Source organism: Betta splendens, chromosome 21 (genome assembly GCF_900634795.4).
Source record: "Betta splendens chromosome 21, fBetSpl5.4, whole genome shotgun sequence".
Lineage (NCBI taxonomy): Eukaryota > Metazoa > Chordata > Actinopteri > Anabantiformes > Osphronemidae > Betta > Betta splendens.
Genome location: NC_040899.1, coordinates 2,928,283 through 2,946,127, shown reverse-complemented (window position 1 = coordinate 2,946,127; position 17,845 = coordinate 2,928,283). Strand labels below are relative to the sequence as shown.

At 47.0% G+C, this 17,845-nt stretch overlaps 1 protein-coding gene and 1 long non-coding RNA gene across 2 annotated transcripts; one reads left to right on the top strand and one right to left on the bottom strand.

Moving 5' to 3' along the window:
• The first annotated feature begins 2,231 nt into the window (after window positions 1–2,231).
• Window positions 2,232–6,806, top strand: ndufa10 (NADH:ubiquinone oxidoreductase subunit A10). Its single transcript, XM_029137651.3, has 10 exons — window positions 2,232–2,391; window positions 2,777–2,945; window positions 3,057–3,272; window positions 3,456–3,542; window positions 3,736–3,857; window positions 4,050–4,129; window positions 4,249–4,303; window positions 4,378–4,463; window positions 4,688–4,796; window positions 6,570–6,806. Exons 1-10 carry the CDS (start codon window positions 2,317–2,319, stop codon window positions 6,636–6,638), a joined length of 1,068 nt encoding a protein of 355 aa, XP_028993484.1. The 5' UTR covers window positions 2,232–2,316; the 3' UTR covers window positions 6,639–6,806.
• Window positions 6,807–12,131: 5,325 nt separating this feature from the next.
• On the bottom strand, window positions 12,132–15,514 carry LOC114847602 (uncharacterized). Its single transcript, XR_003784236.3, has 3 exons — window positions 14,735–15,514; window positions 13,980–14,068; window positions 12,132–13,801 (listed from the first exon to the last, which is right to left on the bottom strand). It is a non-coding gene; the product is annotated as an uncharacterized LOC114847602 (long non-coding RNA).
• Window positions 15,515–17,845: the final 2,331 nt, after the last annotated feature.

The following is a 17,845-nucleotide window of genomic DNA, read 5'->3' as shown; positions in this document are numbered from 1 at the left end:
AACGCTGCAGGGACAGTCTGAATTTGCACATTTTGCACCAACCATCATAAATGTTTTATTACTGTATTGTATTGAGTCACTCCTTCACTTACACAAACATTCAGACTGTGCTGATTTAACTGGCCACAGCATTAGCCACAGCTGTCCGGTCTAATCCGTCCAACACATCAGCTCTGTCTTGAATTCTACTATATGTGTCTTCATTTTAAACAAAGAGGACAAAGCACCTTCTAATTTAACAACCAGCAGGACTCCAGCTCTGACTGAGCATCACGTCCATGACAGCTTCAGGAGGTTCAGACTTACAGTAGCTTACCCTTGGTGGCTGCTGACCACTAAAAGCGGCGCTGGGACTCAGGTACAGTAATAGGGTGACATGTGCTGCAGGGGAGTGAAAACGGGCGACTCCAGTAAACGGGCTCCTTTTCGGTTGCCAGGCTTTTTCTTTGTTTTAACGATAAACAGTGGAGGCAAAGTGCCTCCCTGCTGGCACCGTTAAACCCGTCCAAACCCCAGAAGAGCCAAATAAAAGCTGCTGTAAAACTAGACGTTTGGCAGAGGTGGATTTGCCAAAAACCTCAGCTGGCCTCACAAGGCTTCACCCGTGAGACCTGAATGTGGAGCATTGTTGTTTTACTGTCGACTAATTACCAAAGTTCCTGTGGGGGTGTGTGTCTTTGTATGTCAGGATGTCTACACAGGAAAGTATTGGTAATCTGACTGAGCGTACGTACACTGCACGTGACTGGCGAATTAATCACCCCCTTTTGTGACTTTCTTTCCAGTTTGCTGGGTTTATTAGCAAACTATGTCACTTTTAAAAAATCAAAATAACAAATCTCAACAACAAAGACTCATCAGTTCGCCAATGAGCGCACAGCTGTATGAATGCTGACAGGCCTGGCCTGACTGTTGTGCACAGCTGAATGCAGTGTTTTTTACAGAGAAACTGACCTTTACGCTACTGAAAGTAGACAATCTGCCAAATCAGGAGGCAGATCCTCGCTCTACAAAGGACAACGCGTTTCCATTTCACGTTCTCTGCAGTAGGTTTGTGCAGGACGTGAATGTGCAAAGCAGAAACACTGGTGCTCTCGCTTAATAGCGCTGAAATATGAAGTAGTCTCCTGTGGGCCGTGTTTACATTGGTGGTTTCCTAGCATACAGAGGAAACAGCCTGTGAGTCACGCTGTATGCCGACAAGTTGAAGGCGTTGCATAAAGTCATGAGTATGAACAATGAGCTTTTAACAGTAGGAGAGAGGGTAAGTGACAGACAGATGAGACTGAATCAAGGCGGCTGTGCATGTGTGACATCAGTACTACCGAGAATGATAGGGTGATTTGTCCTCATTTGTCTGGTTAACACACACTTTTCAGCAGCAGTGTCACAATAGCAGCCTTATGAGGGTCAAATCAACAATATCTCAGCCACACCTATTAGTGTAGCTGTCTCACTGGTGACTCACCCCTTTTCTACAAAGACATAATCAGATGTAAAAACATTGTTCCAGCCCAGACACAAACATTCCTAAAATTAAAAATAGTTCATGCTAAATCAGACATCTTGGGTTTTGTGCGACACTGAATACAGGGCAGAGGTCAGTTCAGCTATCAGGAGACATATAGTGCGTTTGGTTTTTTGTTTTTTTGAAAAGGCCAGGTCTTCAAAAAAAGGTGGAAATGATTTGCGCTGCCATTTTTTTAGAAATAAAATAGAAATCAAGTCAATACCGCCACCTAGTGGTAAAAACAAAGACACACCAGACGTGGATCTAATATAAAAGGACCCTGGGGTTTTATTTTAAAACATTAAGTTAGATGCATCTATCTTTTCAAAGTTATCCTTTGTCATGCATTTAGTACCTTTGTGTTACAACGTGATTATGTATCACAATAAACTCTATTATTACTATTTTAGTTATCTGTATATATTAAACCAGGGGGGAAGATTAATTTTTGTACTTCTATGTACTTAAATTATATATATATATATATATATATATATATATATATATATATATATATAATATATATATATATATATATATATATATATATATATATATATCTATATATATATATATATATATATATATATATATATATATATATATATATCTATATATATATATATATCCTTTATTTTAGTTTTTTTTTATTTGACTGTTTTATTTAGGCAACTAGCGAGACCCCGTCTGACGTAGTTTCTATGGGACGAGAGTCACAAAAGGCCCCGTTTATGACGTGTATTCTAGTCGCTAGGTTTTAGCGATTGTTGGGGTCAGGTCCGTGGGTTTTTGGAGGGCAGTTCGTCATGGCCCTGAGGGTGATCCGGCTGGTCATCCCGTCGGGAACAACTGCTTTCAAAGCAGTGAATGCTGTACATAAGGTAAAAGCAGAAAATACATGGAGTCGGTTCTGATGTGGCTCAAGAAACGATGCTAATTCACAAGGACAAGCTAACTTAGCTAGTTAGCTACCTAACCGCTAAGTTAGCTGCTCCCTGGCCTGTTCATGTTGTTGTTAGCATCAGGCTGTCAAAACAAGCTGTCGGTATATTGAAGTGGTTAGGTGTTATAATATTGAGTAAAATATGGGGCTATTTAACATTCAATTAAAATGAGATACAGCTGTTTTTGCTATTACCATAAATATCAGTATACTGTATTCTTATATAAATCAATAATGTACAATTTAGCAGCGTTTTTGACTGCAAGTTATAAATGTTATAAATGCTACAGTTTGTATCAGAAAATGTTTTTTGCGTAAACTAGGCAGGTGTTCACACAAGCTCAGTGAGGAGCTTGCGCTACGGCTGGTGGTCCTACATGCTGGGCGAGAGGACGACGCCACGGTTGAAGCAGTACAGCAAGATCTTCTCTGTAGATGGCAACTTGGCTTCAGGCAAAGGAGCACTGGCCCAAAAACTGGCTGACAAGCTGGGTAAGTGTTTGACTGTCACATAACTTCCCTTACTTGTGGGAGTTCTGATCTATTTATTATGATTTGGAGTATTGTCATACATGCAAGCAAAATTAAATTCTGTGTCTACAGGGATGCTCTACATGCCTGAGGCTGACACCTTCTACTTGGACAGAATGATTGGGGAGAAAGTGCCACTTCCTGTTGACTACAATGGAATGTGTAGCCTGGAGAAGTTCTACACAGACCCCACAGCTGCTGATGGGAACAGCTACAGGCTCCAGCTGTGGATGTACACCATGAGGCTGCTTCAGTACGCCGATGCTATTGAACACCTGCTCACCACAGGTAGCACGACCACTACATCAATATAGCAGTGAGACATACACATTAGTGTCTTGTTTGGCCAAGTGCTGGCTCTTTACCTGTATAATTGTCTCATGCAGTTACACAAATCTCCTGTGATATCAGTAACTTTTTAAAATTTTAAAATTACCACCTTATGTTCTTCTGATTCTTTGTATGATTAAGGCCAAGGAGTTATCCTTGAGCGGTCGCCCTACAGTGACATGGTCTTCCTGGAAGCCATGTTCAAACAGGGCTACATCAGGAAGCAATGTAAGTACTGTAGCATTGATAAATTAATTATTATTAATTATTTTTTATTAATTATTATTATTATTATTAATTAAGCACAGCTTTTTTAGCTTAAATATATTTACACTGCTTGTTAAATTATTATCCAGTTAAATTAATTGATTATGGGGTAGAATAGTAACCCATTTCCTAATAAATGCCCCGTGGTCTGCAGGTGTGGAGAACTACAACGAGATTAAGGGCATTAGCCTCTGCGAGTTCCTGCCTCCACACCTCGTCATATATGTGGACCAGGCAGCTGAGGAGGTGCATAGGAAGCTGAAACAAAGTGGCAAGGTAGTGAGGGGTTTGCCGAAACCTGTTATTTCTGTGGGCTACTGGGGTCATACATGCAAATGAATTCTAATTTAAAAAGCAAATTCTTTTTTTTAAACCGCCTCATTTAATGAGCAGGCTTACTTTGATTCAGTTGTCTAGTTTGTCTTTTTAGTCCTTGCAATGATCACTGGTATTGATTATTATTTTCAGTCCTACCTTCAGAACGTGCCTCTGGCGTATCTAAAGAGTATTGAGGAAGGCTACAAGAAGACATTTTTTCCAGAAGTCCGGTAAGCAGATTATTAAATATCTAACCACTGTCAAACTTCATAAGATTGAAATGTTTCCTAAATCATTTGATAGTGGAAAACCTTCCAAACAAACATCAACTGTGTGTGTTTTCTTCCAGTGAAACATCAGAACTGCTTGTTTATGATGCAACCCAAGCCCAAGATATCGATAGGGTAAGTTTGCAACTGACAGGAACTGGGTGATATTTTTCCTAAAAGGTATATTTAAATGTGTATGTCGGCCTTAGGTGGCTGAAGACATTGAATATTTGAAGTTTGAAAAGGGGCCATGGTTGGAGCAGGATGACGTCTCCTATCACCACATGAGGATGCTGTAGGTTTACACACACACACACACACACACACACACACACACACACACACACACACACACACACACTCCCAATCGCTGCCTCAGTCTGTCACACTCTCTTATGGACACATTTGTAAAGTACCTGCAGTGAACTGAAAATTCAGATTTGTCCTGATTGCCTTTTGGGTGCACTGCTCCACTCATACATCATCCTCTCTGTGGACTAATTCCACTTTGTTTCACAGCGTTGAAGATAAACACAATGTGGCAACCCTGACCCACATACCAAGGTTTCTGCCTGAGATAACCATCGGGGCACATGACTATGATGAAAAGTTCTACGCCTATAAATCGGTATGTCCACGACTTATTTATTTGTGGGTTCTTTTAACGGTTTATATTTTGGCAGCATTTCTTTATGGTAATGTTTTCTCCAAGTTGCTCACATTTGATTAATAATGTAGCTCTTCATGTAGCCTTCAACCCTCTGTCCTCACCAGTGGTATTTCTATATGTAGGTCTTAGCATCAGCATCCAAACAGTCCTGAAAGCTGGAACAAGACTAAATCAGTGTCCTTTCCCTGAGGAATGTTTTAGTGGCTCATTCAACAAGCTGTGGTGCAGAATTAGAAGTGCTTTTGTCTTTTTAAATAAAACAAGGAGACCCGGCTCATGTGGTGGTTGTTCAAAGCCTGTAGTGCTTTTGTTGTGTAGCTCAGCTTGTCTGATCTGCCTGTGAAGCATCGCCTCTGAGTTCTTTAGCCTGAAGTGTTGTAACACAGTGGTTCACGCGGTGCCTGGTGGGTTGTAGTACTTCTGATATTATAATATGCTGATAAATACACTGTGCATTTTCGGGCAACTGGGGAGCAGATACAAACAGCAGCAGTGCACATGGCTGTTCACGCTGTTCTGATGATTGATCTATTGATTGGCAGCAGCAGGTCACAAAGAAACACAGCATTGTTCCCACAAAGGCAAATAAAAAGCAGCAAGTGTTTGCAGGAAGGAGCGGAGTCTGACATGTTTGAGGCCTCATCAATCATTTAGGATGGAAAAAAATCACATACCAATTTTAATATTGTAAGATCCACATAGTATGAATTAAACTTGAGATATGGCTGATGCTACATAACGTCTACCAGGCTGTTGGCTGTTTAACAGAACAAGTTGAGCACTGCTGTGTCGTGTTACTTTATTGCAGACACACATGCAGAAACACTCACTGCACTTCTGCAGAAATGTTATCTGTAGATGAATTATCCTGCCTCTGGTTTAACGTAGACAAAGTGGGAGAAATCATTGCGTTTTATTGCGTCAGTTAGAAGAGATGTTCACTGATCCTGGAGATCAGCTGGAGACTAATGAGACATTTCTCACTGTTGTCTGCTAATATTCACCAGCTCTGTTGTGTCCAATTAAGCTGCAGGAAGCGGCGCTGGCCTTTTTGTTTTTATGTGGGTCTTACATTATGTTTTGCTGAGCCCAACACAATCATATTGAGGACCCCCGTCTTTCATTTAAATCCTCTCTCCTCTATATATTGAGCACTTTTATTTCTCTGCCCTCTCCCATCTGAGTCCTCTGCATTGTCAGAGTGATTGAACCAATTTTCTTCCGCTGAAATATTGAACGACTTGTAGCTACAAGGAGGCAAATGCCAGTTGTGGAATATTCTACGAGGCTTTTGGTATCATCAGTCTTGCAGGGAAACATTTGGATCTGACCTTTTCAAGTTATTGACTGGAGACTTTTTTTCTCTTTGCGGTCTCCTGCGCTGCTATAATCAGGCAGGGCAATGCGACAGGAGGATGTGACCTGACATTTTGTTGTGAGCCTGGAGACAAAAAGGAGAATGTGACACGCGGCGGCATAATCTCACTCAGCACATTTGAGTTGACAAAGTAAAGTCGCGGAAAGATGATTGTAGCTTTTGTTGTGTGTTTTGTCCAGAAAGACAGTTTGAGGGTCATTCGAGACTAAGCTAAAATTTGCTTTGTTGCATTTAGCAGACAAATCAACCTTTTTAAATGGTTCTTTTTATTCACTTGTTAAAAATTGGCTTCATAATTAGCGTCACATTGTTCAGCTGGCTTTCTGTTAAATATACTTTGTATTTTCTTGTAGCTTCCTGGAAAGAAGTACGCTCCTGGCTATAACGCAGACATCGGAGACAAAAACATCTGGCTGAAGTGAAGGAGTCTAAAAGTCCATCATTAATTCAATCCCTGTCACCAGCTGCTCAGCTCGCTGCTCGCAGGCTGACCTCTGGACCACTCGTCTGTTATTGATCCAGGTGGCCTCTGTTGTACATCCAAAATAATCTGTATGTATTAAAAATAATAAACTTTGAATCTAGTGAAAGTTTTGTTGTTTTGAGAGAGACGAGGAAACTGAACAGAGTCTGGTGGTGACAGTGGCCTTAAGTACTTTACTCCATCATACTTAAAGCTTTATTTAAGTTGGGTTTGCAAATATGAAACATAATCAACTAAAGAAAAACAAATGATTTATTATATTAACCAGCTGTTGGTACAAAATAGATTAAATCTTTACCAACTTCTGTTTTTTAATTGGTTCAGAATATAATATTTTGTGTCTCCCAATATTTGCTTTAGTAACTATAGAAACAAAGTAAAGGTTCCATTTCACAGAAACAGTTTAATGGATGTTGTTGCCAAAAGTTTGGAGTCAGTCAAGATGAACTGATTTAACAAAGTGAAATCCTTCCATATATATTTTACTTTGATTACACCCTGTTACACGTTTTCCCATCATATTTTTCTTGTGCCTATCAGCTGACTGTCAATCAGCCGCCACCACCTCCTTATCACTCAGACAATCACAAGCTCCCAGCCTCCCTCACAGCTCATCATTGTCTCGTTTCTGCTAAGTCGTCTTATTTGGTCTGGAGTTTTATTTTGAAGGACTGGGCCTGAGATGATTAGGTTGTGATCCTATTTGCTGGAGGAGGCTCTCGTAATCAAGATCTGATCGGCAGCGCAGATAGAGGATAAACCAGGCTCAGCGGCATGTGCGGGATAGATGTGGCTAAATCTCCAATATCTCGCTTCCTGCTGCCACTTGGCTACATCCTCTCCTGCCGCCGCTCCCTCTTCACCACGACAGACCAGGACAGCATCTGGCCGATCTAATCCAATGTACCCTGGATCAGAGTGCTCACCTGTGGAGAAGAGGATGCAATTCATCCATCCATCCAAGACCCCTGGGGCTCCTCTGACCGAGCGGACATGCGACAACAGGTGAAGCCCTAAACAGGAAACAGGAGGACCAGGAATGAAACGGTCTGTTTGACCTGTGCAGAGACAGTTCAAAGCTCTGTACCTGGACTTAACTGAAATCAGCTACGTCGCTGTAATGACGGTTCAACAAAAAGAACGTTTACTTCTTCGTGGGGGATTTCTACGAGTGTGTAACTGCAGCTCCTTCATCAGCCCCTCTAATAAATCCCACAGTCGCAGCTCTGCTCTCTCTGCTGCACTTGACACACTGGATGATGAAGGCACTTGAGTCCAGCTTCTCAACACGGTCCAGGTTCTCCTTCCCAAGCCTTCCAGGGCTGCCAGGTAATGCTCTCTGCTCACTTCACACCCAGAGAGCGCCGACGGAGCCCGGGGGGAGTTCTGTTCCTGGAAAGATCCAAACACTCAGTGGTGAATGAGGAGATGCTGTGGAGCAGCAGTGGATGCAGGAGACAGTTACATCCCTTATAACAAGCTGGAAGTGCCCCCGGAGCCGCGCAGGTGAGGAATGATAGTGAAGTAGAAATAAGAAAGCAACCAGAGGGGGAGAAGAAGACGTTCCTCAGCCTGTTCTAGTAAGTTAATAAACCTCACGCCATCAGTCTTATTTCCTCCAGAGGAAACACAGACGTACAAGTCACTCAATGTGCAACACAGTCGCAAACAGCTTCTACCCGACCTGAACGCTGAGACAGTGCAGCCTCCATTCCTGCCATGAGCTGAAAGCAGGTTGTCGACTCGCACTCGCACTCGCGGAGCCAGAGCATCGGGTCGACTCAGACGGAGGCAGTGTGAATAATTGACAGCACAGCAGCCTGGTGCAGTCACAGTCAACTAGCGGAGGATGGAAAACATGAACTCCAGAGAAAGGAGCCTGGCACCGGTGTTATCTGTGGGACGAGGCTCAGGGAACGGGAGCAGGAATTTGTTGGATTGATTTGTAACCAAGATGTTTCAGCAGCAGAAGGAATTTACAGGTTGAGGGAAACGCAGACAAAGGCAGCGGTGGCAGGTTTGGAGGTTTGGATGCTTGTTAAACCTCCACTCACATCTGCGTTGGGTAAATATGAGCCGACGTTCAGGTCAAGCTGAGCCTGAGCCTCACTCGCTGCCACTTACTGCTTCCTCTTAAACACTCTCCTCTCCCAGTTACGCCTCAGAGTTTGTGACTGGACCCACAGAAGTTAACTGGTGATCCGTTGGTGCTGAATGTCCGACCAGCTCACGCTTCATCTAATCCCAGCCTCGACTCGGCTCCACAGCCGACGCTTACTAGAGTTTAAGAGATTAAAGACGTCCACTCATTAGTCAGAGGCACGAGTTTGTACCATCAGACTGAATGCGTTCGCAGGTTTTGGAGGCAAACTTTCACGCTGGGGATTTGGGAATTGACATCACTGCAAAGCGCTTGGCTAAAAGCCGACTTTAAACCTTCATCTAAAACCCACAGCCTCCAGGATTAGGACTAATTTAACGCTGTACGGCAGGCACATATTGAGCATGATGCGTTTGGGCGCAGGTTTCCTTGCGCTGCAGCGCCCTGGGAGGCCTCGCGGGCCGGGCCGGGTCGGGCCGGGCCCAGGGAGGATTACTGGCGCTGGAGCGTCATCTCAGCCACAGAGAGGTGCATCATGGGAGAGACGACGCAGAGAAGCCACGCCACCGATCCCGGTCCATTCCCACCTGATGAACGCCGGCCACCGCTCGTATCAGGGCGTGTGTTGCAGCTCGGAGGAGGCGCGTTCATCCCGCCAGGCTTCAGCAGGTGGCACTGTTGCTTTCTGCAGAGGTGGCGTCTGAGGACGCGGAGCAGAGGGGATTGTTCCGACGTGCACGCCGCTCTGGACGCTCCAGACGCCTCGGAATTCAGAATACGCGGTTCCTGTGTGAAACAACAACACCTTTTACATCTTTACATCTGGCTGAGTTTTACATTACGGCACCACGGTGCTAATGGACGGACTGGAACGAGTCCAGGTTGTGGCTATTCACAGATTCATTAAGGCAAAGTCGTCCTTTGTGCAACTAAGTGACGAACAACGTAATGCACGACAATAACACGTCTTCGTTCTAACACCAGACAAGTCTGAATAACCTCAGTTGTGTTCAGACACGTTACAGTGTGTCACAAACAATTACTGCAGCATTTGTGTGCTTGTTATAAATGCTGCATTGGGGACCGTGTGACCCCCAACTCCCCCCAGGTCTTCTCACGTCAGCTGTTATTTATAAGACAGATGCTGCAACATGAGAGAAGCTGCTGGGAGGTGAAACGCTCTCCTCCGAGGCTTGTTCCAGATGTATTACCCTCAATATTCATCATAACAACACGGGGGAAGTGAGCAGAAAACAGGCCGAGCAGACACACAGCGAGTGTGTGGATGATGAACAGCACCGGGCGACGGCGTGTCCGCCTGTCGCAGTCAGTTCACCATTAGATGGAATTCATCAGCGTTAAAGTAGGAGCTGAGTCAGAATCCAGCGGAGTCCAGAAACCCAGCAGTCACAGAACTGAGGGCTCAATTACTCACAGGTCAAGGTTCAGGTTCAGGTTCAGGTCCAGTGGTTCAGGTCCAGGTCCAGTGGTCCAGGTTAAGTTCCAGTGGTCCAGGTCCAGGTCCAGGTTCAGGTCCAGTGGTCCAGGTTCAGGTTCAGGTTCAGGTCCAGTGGATCAGGTCCAGGTCCAGTGGTCCAGGTTCAGGTTCAGGTCCAGTGGATCAGGTCCAGGTCCAGTGGTCCAGGTTCAGGTTCAGGTCCAGTGGTCCAGGTTCAGGTTCAGGTCCAGTGGATCAGGTCCAGGTCCAGTGGTCCAGGTCCAGGTCCAGTGGTCCAGGTTAAGTTCCAGTGGTCCAGGTCCAGGTCCAGGTTCAGGTCCAGTGGTCCAGGTTCAGGTTCAGGTTCAGGTCCAGTGGATCAGGTCCAGGTCCAGTGGTCCAGGTTCAGGTTAAGTTCCAGTGGTCCAGGTCCAGGTCCAGGTTCAGGTCCAGTGGTCCAGGTTCAGGTTCAGGTTCAGGTCCAGTGGATCAGGTCCAGGTCCAGTGGTCCAGGTTCAGGTTCAGGTCCAGTGGATCAGGTCCAGGTCCAGTGGTCCAGGTTCAGGTTCAGGTCCAGTGGTCCAGGTTCAGGTTCAGGTCCAGTGGATCAGGTCCAGGTCCAGTGGTCCAGGTCCAGGTCCAGGTCCAGGTCCAGTGGTCCAGGTTAAGGTCCAGGTCCAGTGGTCCAGGTTAAGGTCCAGTGGTCCAGGTCCAGGTCCAGGTTCAGGTCCAGTGGTCCAGGTCCAGGTCCAGGTCCAGTGGTCCAGGTCCAGGTCCAGTGGTCCAGTGGTCCAGTGGTCCAGGTCCAGGTCCAGTGGTCCAAGTTCAGGTTCAGGTCCAGTGGTCCAGGTCCAGGTCCAGGTCCAGGTCCAGTGGTCCAGGTCCAGGTCCAGGTCCAGGTCCAGGTCCAGTGGTCCAGGTCCAGGTCCAGGTCCAGTGGATCAGGTCCAGGTCCAGTGGTCCAGGTCCAGGTCCAGGTTCAGGTCCGAGTCGAGTCCTTGGTTCGTCGTCGTCCACCGTCAGTCAGCTGCTCAATGGTTTCCTCACGACGATCAACACAGTCCAGCCAGTCGCCTCCAAACCAAGCAGCCAACGTCAAGCAGAAGATTCTGGGTGGAACCAAACGTTCTCCAAGAACATCCACAGCTTCAGTCCAAGTAATACAACAACCCAGGAGCAAAGGAAACGAACCAGGACTCAACACTAGACAGAACACACAACCTGACTTAAGCCCTGGACTTGGAATAAAGTGGAATAAATTAGTTACTGGAAACATAACGCACAACTTATATGGGTGACAAAGCGTGACTAATATGGTCTAACACCTGGTTAGCTAAAGGCTAACGGCTAACGGCTAGCAACAGGCATGGCTTAACACGCTGTACCTGAGAGGAAGCGGCAGCAAAAAGAACGCAGGACGCAGAGGAGGCTCCGGTGAGAGGAGCTGCGACTGGACCCGTGGTTGGAAACGGTGGGGAACACGGAAGTGGGCGTGGTCCAGACGAAGGGGCGTGGCCAGAGAGGGAAGCGTGAGAGAATGGGAGCCTGACCCGACGTCAGCTCATCAGACGGCTCCTCGCGACTCCTCATCTTATAGTTGGAGCAACATTGAATGAGTGTTTGCTACAATAACACCGTTTACGTGCATGTAACTTACAGGAGACACTTTAAATCACCTTCTTCTACACCTGGAAAGTCAAACTCAGGCCACTCTTCTGCTCCAGCTCCCTCTCAGTCAACAGCTGGATGAGCCAGCAGACACAGCTGTTGGCAGTAATCAGCAGAGAGCTGGAAGCAGCAGGGACGCGGCCCTGGAGGAGGCACCTGCAGCCTTCGCCCACTTCCACACCAGCCGTCCGCTCTGGACTCGACTGGAACATCTGAGGGCTTTTTCCAGCGCTGTTACGACGCCACACGGGCCGAGTTCTCCGTCATGTGTGCTGACAAGTCATATAATAGGATTATTGATAATCTGTCACCCCTGGTTGTTTATGTGCTGCTCCGGTTCACGTGTGATACTCGAGTGGAGGCGCGTCCACGTTCTTTTATTGACGCGTGGCACCGGTTGATGTGACCTGTTATTTTAAACCCCAACAGTTGCTTCAGGAATAAAAGGAAGAGTCAACACTGATATATGGACACGTGGGACCGCTCTAACGCGTGGCTGATGCTGGGTTTGGGGTTTTAGGAGGCCGTGTCCCAAATCAGCGTTCAATTAGATGCAAAATCATGCAAACAACACAGACGTGTATTAATAAGAGTTTCAATAACTCCCCTGTAAATGTCACCAGTATCGACTTCCTGCCTGCTGTTAAACAGGGACCGAGGGGAGAGACAGGAACAGAGGAAAGAGCAGGAAATGATCAAAGAGCTCAGCAGGATGTGTGAGCGGCGGATCCGGCGAAAAGGCCAAACGGCGCCGGTCCTTTGTGCAGAGCAGCGCCCGCGTGCGCGGCTCCGTGTCCTCGGGTCTTTGGAGCTGTCCGTCCCCGAGCTGCTTCAGCGGCGCATCGTGACACGTCTGACACACTTTCACAAGATAGCGTCAATATGTCAGCTGCGAGTGCCGGGCTGCGGCGAAGACTTTAGCGGCTTTGACAGCGTTGAGTTTCCCCACGATATTTCACAAGTGCCAAAAAAAAAAAAAAAAAGTGGAGAGAAATTGATTGCATCAGTGGCACATTAAATATCTGTTGCGCGATCGTAGACAGAGTCACAGTCCTGGAATCTCCTGCTAATTAATGCCCGTGATCTGGGCTTCCAGGATAAATTAGCAGTTAGCTTGTGATAAGTCTGCGGAGGACGATAATGTGAATAGAACTTTCCTTCATTATCTCCCAACTGATACAAATGGTCGTATAGCAAATGTAATTTCCAGGCCGTTCCCTTATCTTGGCTTCGTTGCCGTACAAAAGCATTGCCTCTCATACTCGTGGAGCAATAAGATCGTGCAGCGAATGACAAATATTCCTTTCTTTCATGTCACAATTCAGTTTTTGCCCCTTTATTCTCAATTCTTTCTTTTGTAACACTTCACTGAGGATATTCTGCAGTGATGGACGTGAGTAGGTGCTCTTTGCATCAGCCGCAGAACAAAGCGCCGGCGGAGGAGCAGCCGGTTGCCTGATTGACAAGCGGCAGTCGAGCCCTCGGAGGGCTGTTAATCTTCCCCTGTGAATGTGGGAATTATCTCGCCGGCCTCCTGCCCTCGCACAAAGAAGCAGGAGTCAAGTTTGGGAATTAGGCAGCGCAAGGACATGCTTCATCGTTTAAGCTGCGCCGCCGGAGAAGTTTAGGTGAAATCTCATCCGCCTGAACAGGGAAAAACTTTATTTACACTTGCACTTGATCCACATTTGAATCAAAGCTGCTTTGTGGAGGACGTCGCAGATGTGACACCGTGCATGTTTGTCCGGCTCCGTCTAAATGGACCCGGTTCTGCAGCTTCAGGTCCAGTTCGGACCGTTTCCTGCCTCCTCTGACGACCCAGGATTCACGGCCCGTTGCGGCGTCATCGTGAGCCGGGATCGGGTTCAGTCGACTCCAAGCACCCATGGATCCGCTGGTATCAGAATGAGAGGGCGAGCATCAAAGTGCGTCGGCTTAAACATAATTAAACTTAAACACGTGGATTGATCGGCTCCTTTTGTTGTCGTCGCTGCAGGTGGTTTTTATTAAACCGCTTCTTGTTATTCATCTGCACGCGTCCGCTTCCGCGTTGAAACCTTCAGGAAACTCACTCATCTCATCCTCACAGGGAGGAAAATGGACATTTTCTCCTGCATCGTCTTCCTCCGGACGCTCCAAACCAAATGCACGTGACGATGTTCTGAAACGAGCCCGAGTGAAAGCAAAGCATTAATCCCTCTGTTTGTTCCTGTTCCCGCGCCGCGTTGTTCCGTCCGTCCTGTGATTATCGCAGGCAAACGTGTTAATTTAAGCGAAGGAAATAATTATTCCATGTTCACGTAAAACTTCTTGGCAGCTTGTTTGTGTTGATAATTATTTCCTTATCTCCAGCCAGCGACCTTGTTGTGGAAACAAAATTACTTTCTTGTAGACATACTTTTCAGAGAAATGGAGTAAACAGCGCAGGCTCCGGCGCCGCTACCTGCTAGGCGTGACTGGATGCTAATTATGTTTGAATGAGCACAGTCGGCTCGCTAAGTTAATAACGCCAAGTTTTACCTGGCAATACAAATTAGAGAGTAATGTATAGCAGCCACACGTCGGAGCTAATCAGCCATCAACACCCACAAACCTTGTCTGATCTCACATATAATTGAGCTTTCTGTGCAGCAGGAGCCGCGTCCTTCAGACGAGCCTGTGCTTTTAGTTCTCATCGGGTTGATATCGACTCATCTTCTGGTGTAAATATAGACTCTGCTTTCACCAGTTCAAACAAACACCTGGAGGCTCCTGAGGCTCAATGGAACCTTCCAGTAAGTTAGTTACTGTTGTCACTTCCAGAGCTGCAAAAACAGAAATAAATCACCCGTTTCTACGACTGCTGTTCGTCTAAAGGGTCTCGGGAGCTGGCGCTGATCCGTTCAGTGGTTGGGTCAGAGTCCGGTCAGTCCATCACAGGGTCGAGGCCTGGAAGTACACAAGTACACCAAGTACATCTACTAGTACTGTACTAGTACTGCAACGCTGCTTTCCTTCAGTATCTCAGTATGAATGTAACATCACTTCAAGATAAAACGCAAAACCCGTTGTTAGAATAATCGTCATCGTAACCAACAGCAACCAGCGACGAGCGGGTTCTGATCCCGGTGGGTGCTGCCTTGCTCACGCGCCGGTAATCTTCATACATGCGCGTCCTGTGTAAACAGCGTCAGCCTCACACACGCCTCTTTATTATTCCAGCGTGTTCTCGCGCTGTGCTTTTGTCCAAGTTTCTCCATTTCTCACTTCCACTTGAGAGCAAGCTGTTGGTTAATTGGAAATTTTTTCCTTGGCAAATACGAGAAGAGGCGCGGGACACACGCACGCGGACACGCCGCACGCACGCGTCCATTAGCGCTTGGCCTCGCGCGTCCGCGGCTAGCGTCCGCTGGCTGCCTGTAATTACTATCATTACGATGAGGGATTTGATGGGAAGACGATGCGAAAGTGAGTGTAAGAAGCGGGTTACGGCCCCACTCGGCGCGGTCAGCACGCGCTGCACGTGCACGTGGTCTGACGGAGTGCATGACGGGAAACGCACCGTGACCCGGCGTTGACCGGAAACGTTTGAATAAGCACATCGCTACGTGAACAAACCGCTTTAATTTGCGCTGTCTCATTATTAGCTCTGCTCTTAATGTTTAATATATTCTGATTAACGCGTAGCGTTGCGCTGTCGGCGCCGCTCGCAGCTTTAGTACCTTCTTAAAACGAGCTGCTTGACGAATGTACTCAGTGCAGCACCAGGTTGTGACGCTAATGCAGCGTCTCATTACAGCCCGTTTTCATTTGAACGCGCGTTCCTTTAATTGTGCTGTGCCGCGGTTTGTCCTTCGCGCTGCTCTTTTCTCAGTTGGAGCCTTTTGTCTACGCGTCTTTTTGTGCCGTTCACTCTTTCAGAATCTGCGCACACTTTTAATGCATCGACATCCGAAAGTACAAACAGCAGCTCGTTCTCCGCGTCTGTCGACACCTAATGAAAGCAGCGCACCGTCACGCGCTTTAGAATAAACAGTCCATTTTTTCGCAGCTTATTATTTTGATCCTGAAATAACTCAAACATAAGCAGCTCCTCTATTATTCTTATCAGGCTGAGCTGCTGCTGGAGTGACAGCTCGTGGATCTGCCCACAGGCAGCGCGTGTGGGAGTAGTTGGAGGCTCGTTGTGGCCTCGCAGAGTTTGTGTATTTCTGCCCTGATTGTGGAAGCGTTTGATCCTTTGAGAAGCACTGAAGTCCCTTCCTGACACTTCCTCCACTTCCACTGGCGTTTCCTGGCACCCTGGATCGTCTCTGCCTGTCCGAGTCCAGCGTTTGATGCTCCTGAAGCAAATCCAGGCTTCAATTAGCGCTGCTGGCGATGCTCCGCTCCGCTCCCAGTCTGCAGGCGGCCGTTAGACCCACAATGAGCACCTGAGATAATCGTTGACGCTCCAGATGCTGCTTCCTGCAGCCCCGACTCACAATGCCCACATACTGTATGTGCATGCTTCTATAGCACCAGTTCTCCCAGTTGAAAGCCATGCAGAGCGTCGCGTACAGCGCCGCTCATTAACGCAGACTTTTTGGAAAGAAACTTGTTCTCCAATTTTCCCCCACTGCTAAAAACAGCAGCCGCTCCCAGGAGTTTGTGTAGGTGGCCGCGCAGAACACAAAGAAGCACGCTGCAGCTAATGAATAAGCCTCCGTGATGCTTCCAATCCCACTTCTTTGGGTGTGTGAGTGCCGGCGTCTGGGGACAAACACTCAGGGGGCGACATTTGGCGAATGGGACACGTGTGCATCCATCTTTGGTGATTTAAAAGCATGCGCCAGCTGTGAGGCTGTTACAACACGGAGTCATCGCTTTACTTCCATTATTTCATTACATCAGACTGACAGAGGTTCACTTATCACAACTGGTGTCTGGTACTGTATATTTTCTGGCCAATTTAGCATGATTGGTGTGGATAATTATGCACAGCAACCACCATAAACACAGATGGAGGCCTCTCACAGAGCAGCCTGCACAGCTGATGGCTGCTGGAGAACACACATATCACACAGGTTACATGAGGGTTCAACCTGGCTGCAGACGCCACCTTTCCCACACCCGTGTTCAGTTCCATCCTAATTGGCCGGTGAAATCCGCTGGTCAAGATGAAAACGTCCTGTAGCCACGGACGAGCCCGCGAGGCGTGAGGGCGACCTGGCCGTGATGTCGCCGCCGCCAATTAAAAGCTGGTGGTGCAGATGATGAGAAGCCTGAATTCAGGGGCGGAACCAAACCTGCAGCAAATCCCTCACACCTACGTGCATTAAACTGAGAGGAGAGTTCAAGAGGTGGAATGTGGAACTTGGAGCTGTCACACGTGGGCTCCACCGCCGGTCGCCATAGCAACCTTTGATTATCTCTGCTGTGAATTGGTTGATTGTGGCATATGGAGCCGGGCTGTATATGTGCTACACACACACACACACACACACACACACACACACACACACACACACACACACACACACACACACACACACACACACACACGAGTCCAAGACTCGTACTGCAGTATTTTTACTTTTAGTGTTTTAAACCTTCCAGTGAAAAATGCTGAGACGGGACTCGAATCGACCCGCGAGAAATCAACCTGCAGTGATTCTCCGCCTCGTCTGGTGCCTCCTTCAAAGCGCTGCTGACAAAGTGGCACCGTGATGGTGGGAAACAGGAGATCAGAACTAAGTGAAAGTGAAAAGTCAAATATTTATTGTTACAGGAGCATCGAATCACGCCGACGCTCGAGGTTCTGAGGGAGAAATGAACGGCACTTTATGGAAAGTGGACTTGTTTTATCCAAAGTGTGATGAAAGTGTCCTTTCTGCACCACATCGAGCACAAAGACATGAATAATCACCTGAAGTACGTCAGTAGTGCTTTAGAAAGGCTGTGGGGCTAAAAGCAGAAC

What these genes read in the sequence shown, in the direction of transcription:
- ndufa10 (XM_029137651.3), top strand. Translation starts at nt 2,317, where the DNA reads ATGGCCCTGAGGGTGATCCGGCTGGTCATCCCGTCGGGAACAACTGCT. An exon ending in AAAACTGGCTGACAAGCTGG is followed by an intron (nt 2,946 to 3,056) that starts GTAAGTGTTTGA and finishes CTGTGTCTACAG; the next exon opens with GGATGCTCTACATGCCTGAG. An exon ending in GGGCTACATCAGGAAGCAAT is followed by an intron (nt 3,543 to 3,735) that starts GTAAGTACTGTA and finishes CGTGGTCTGCAG; the next exon opens with GTGTGGAGAACTACAACGAG.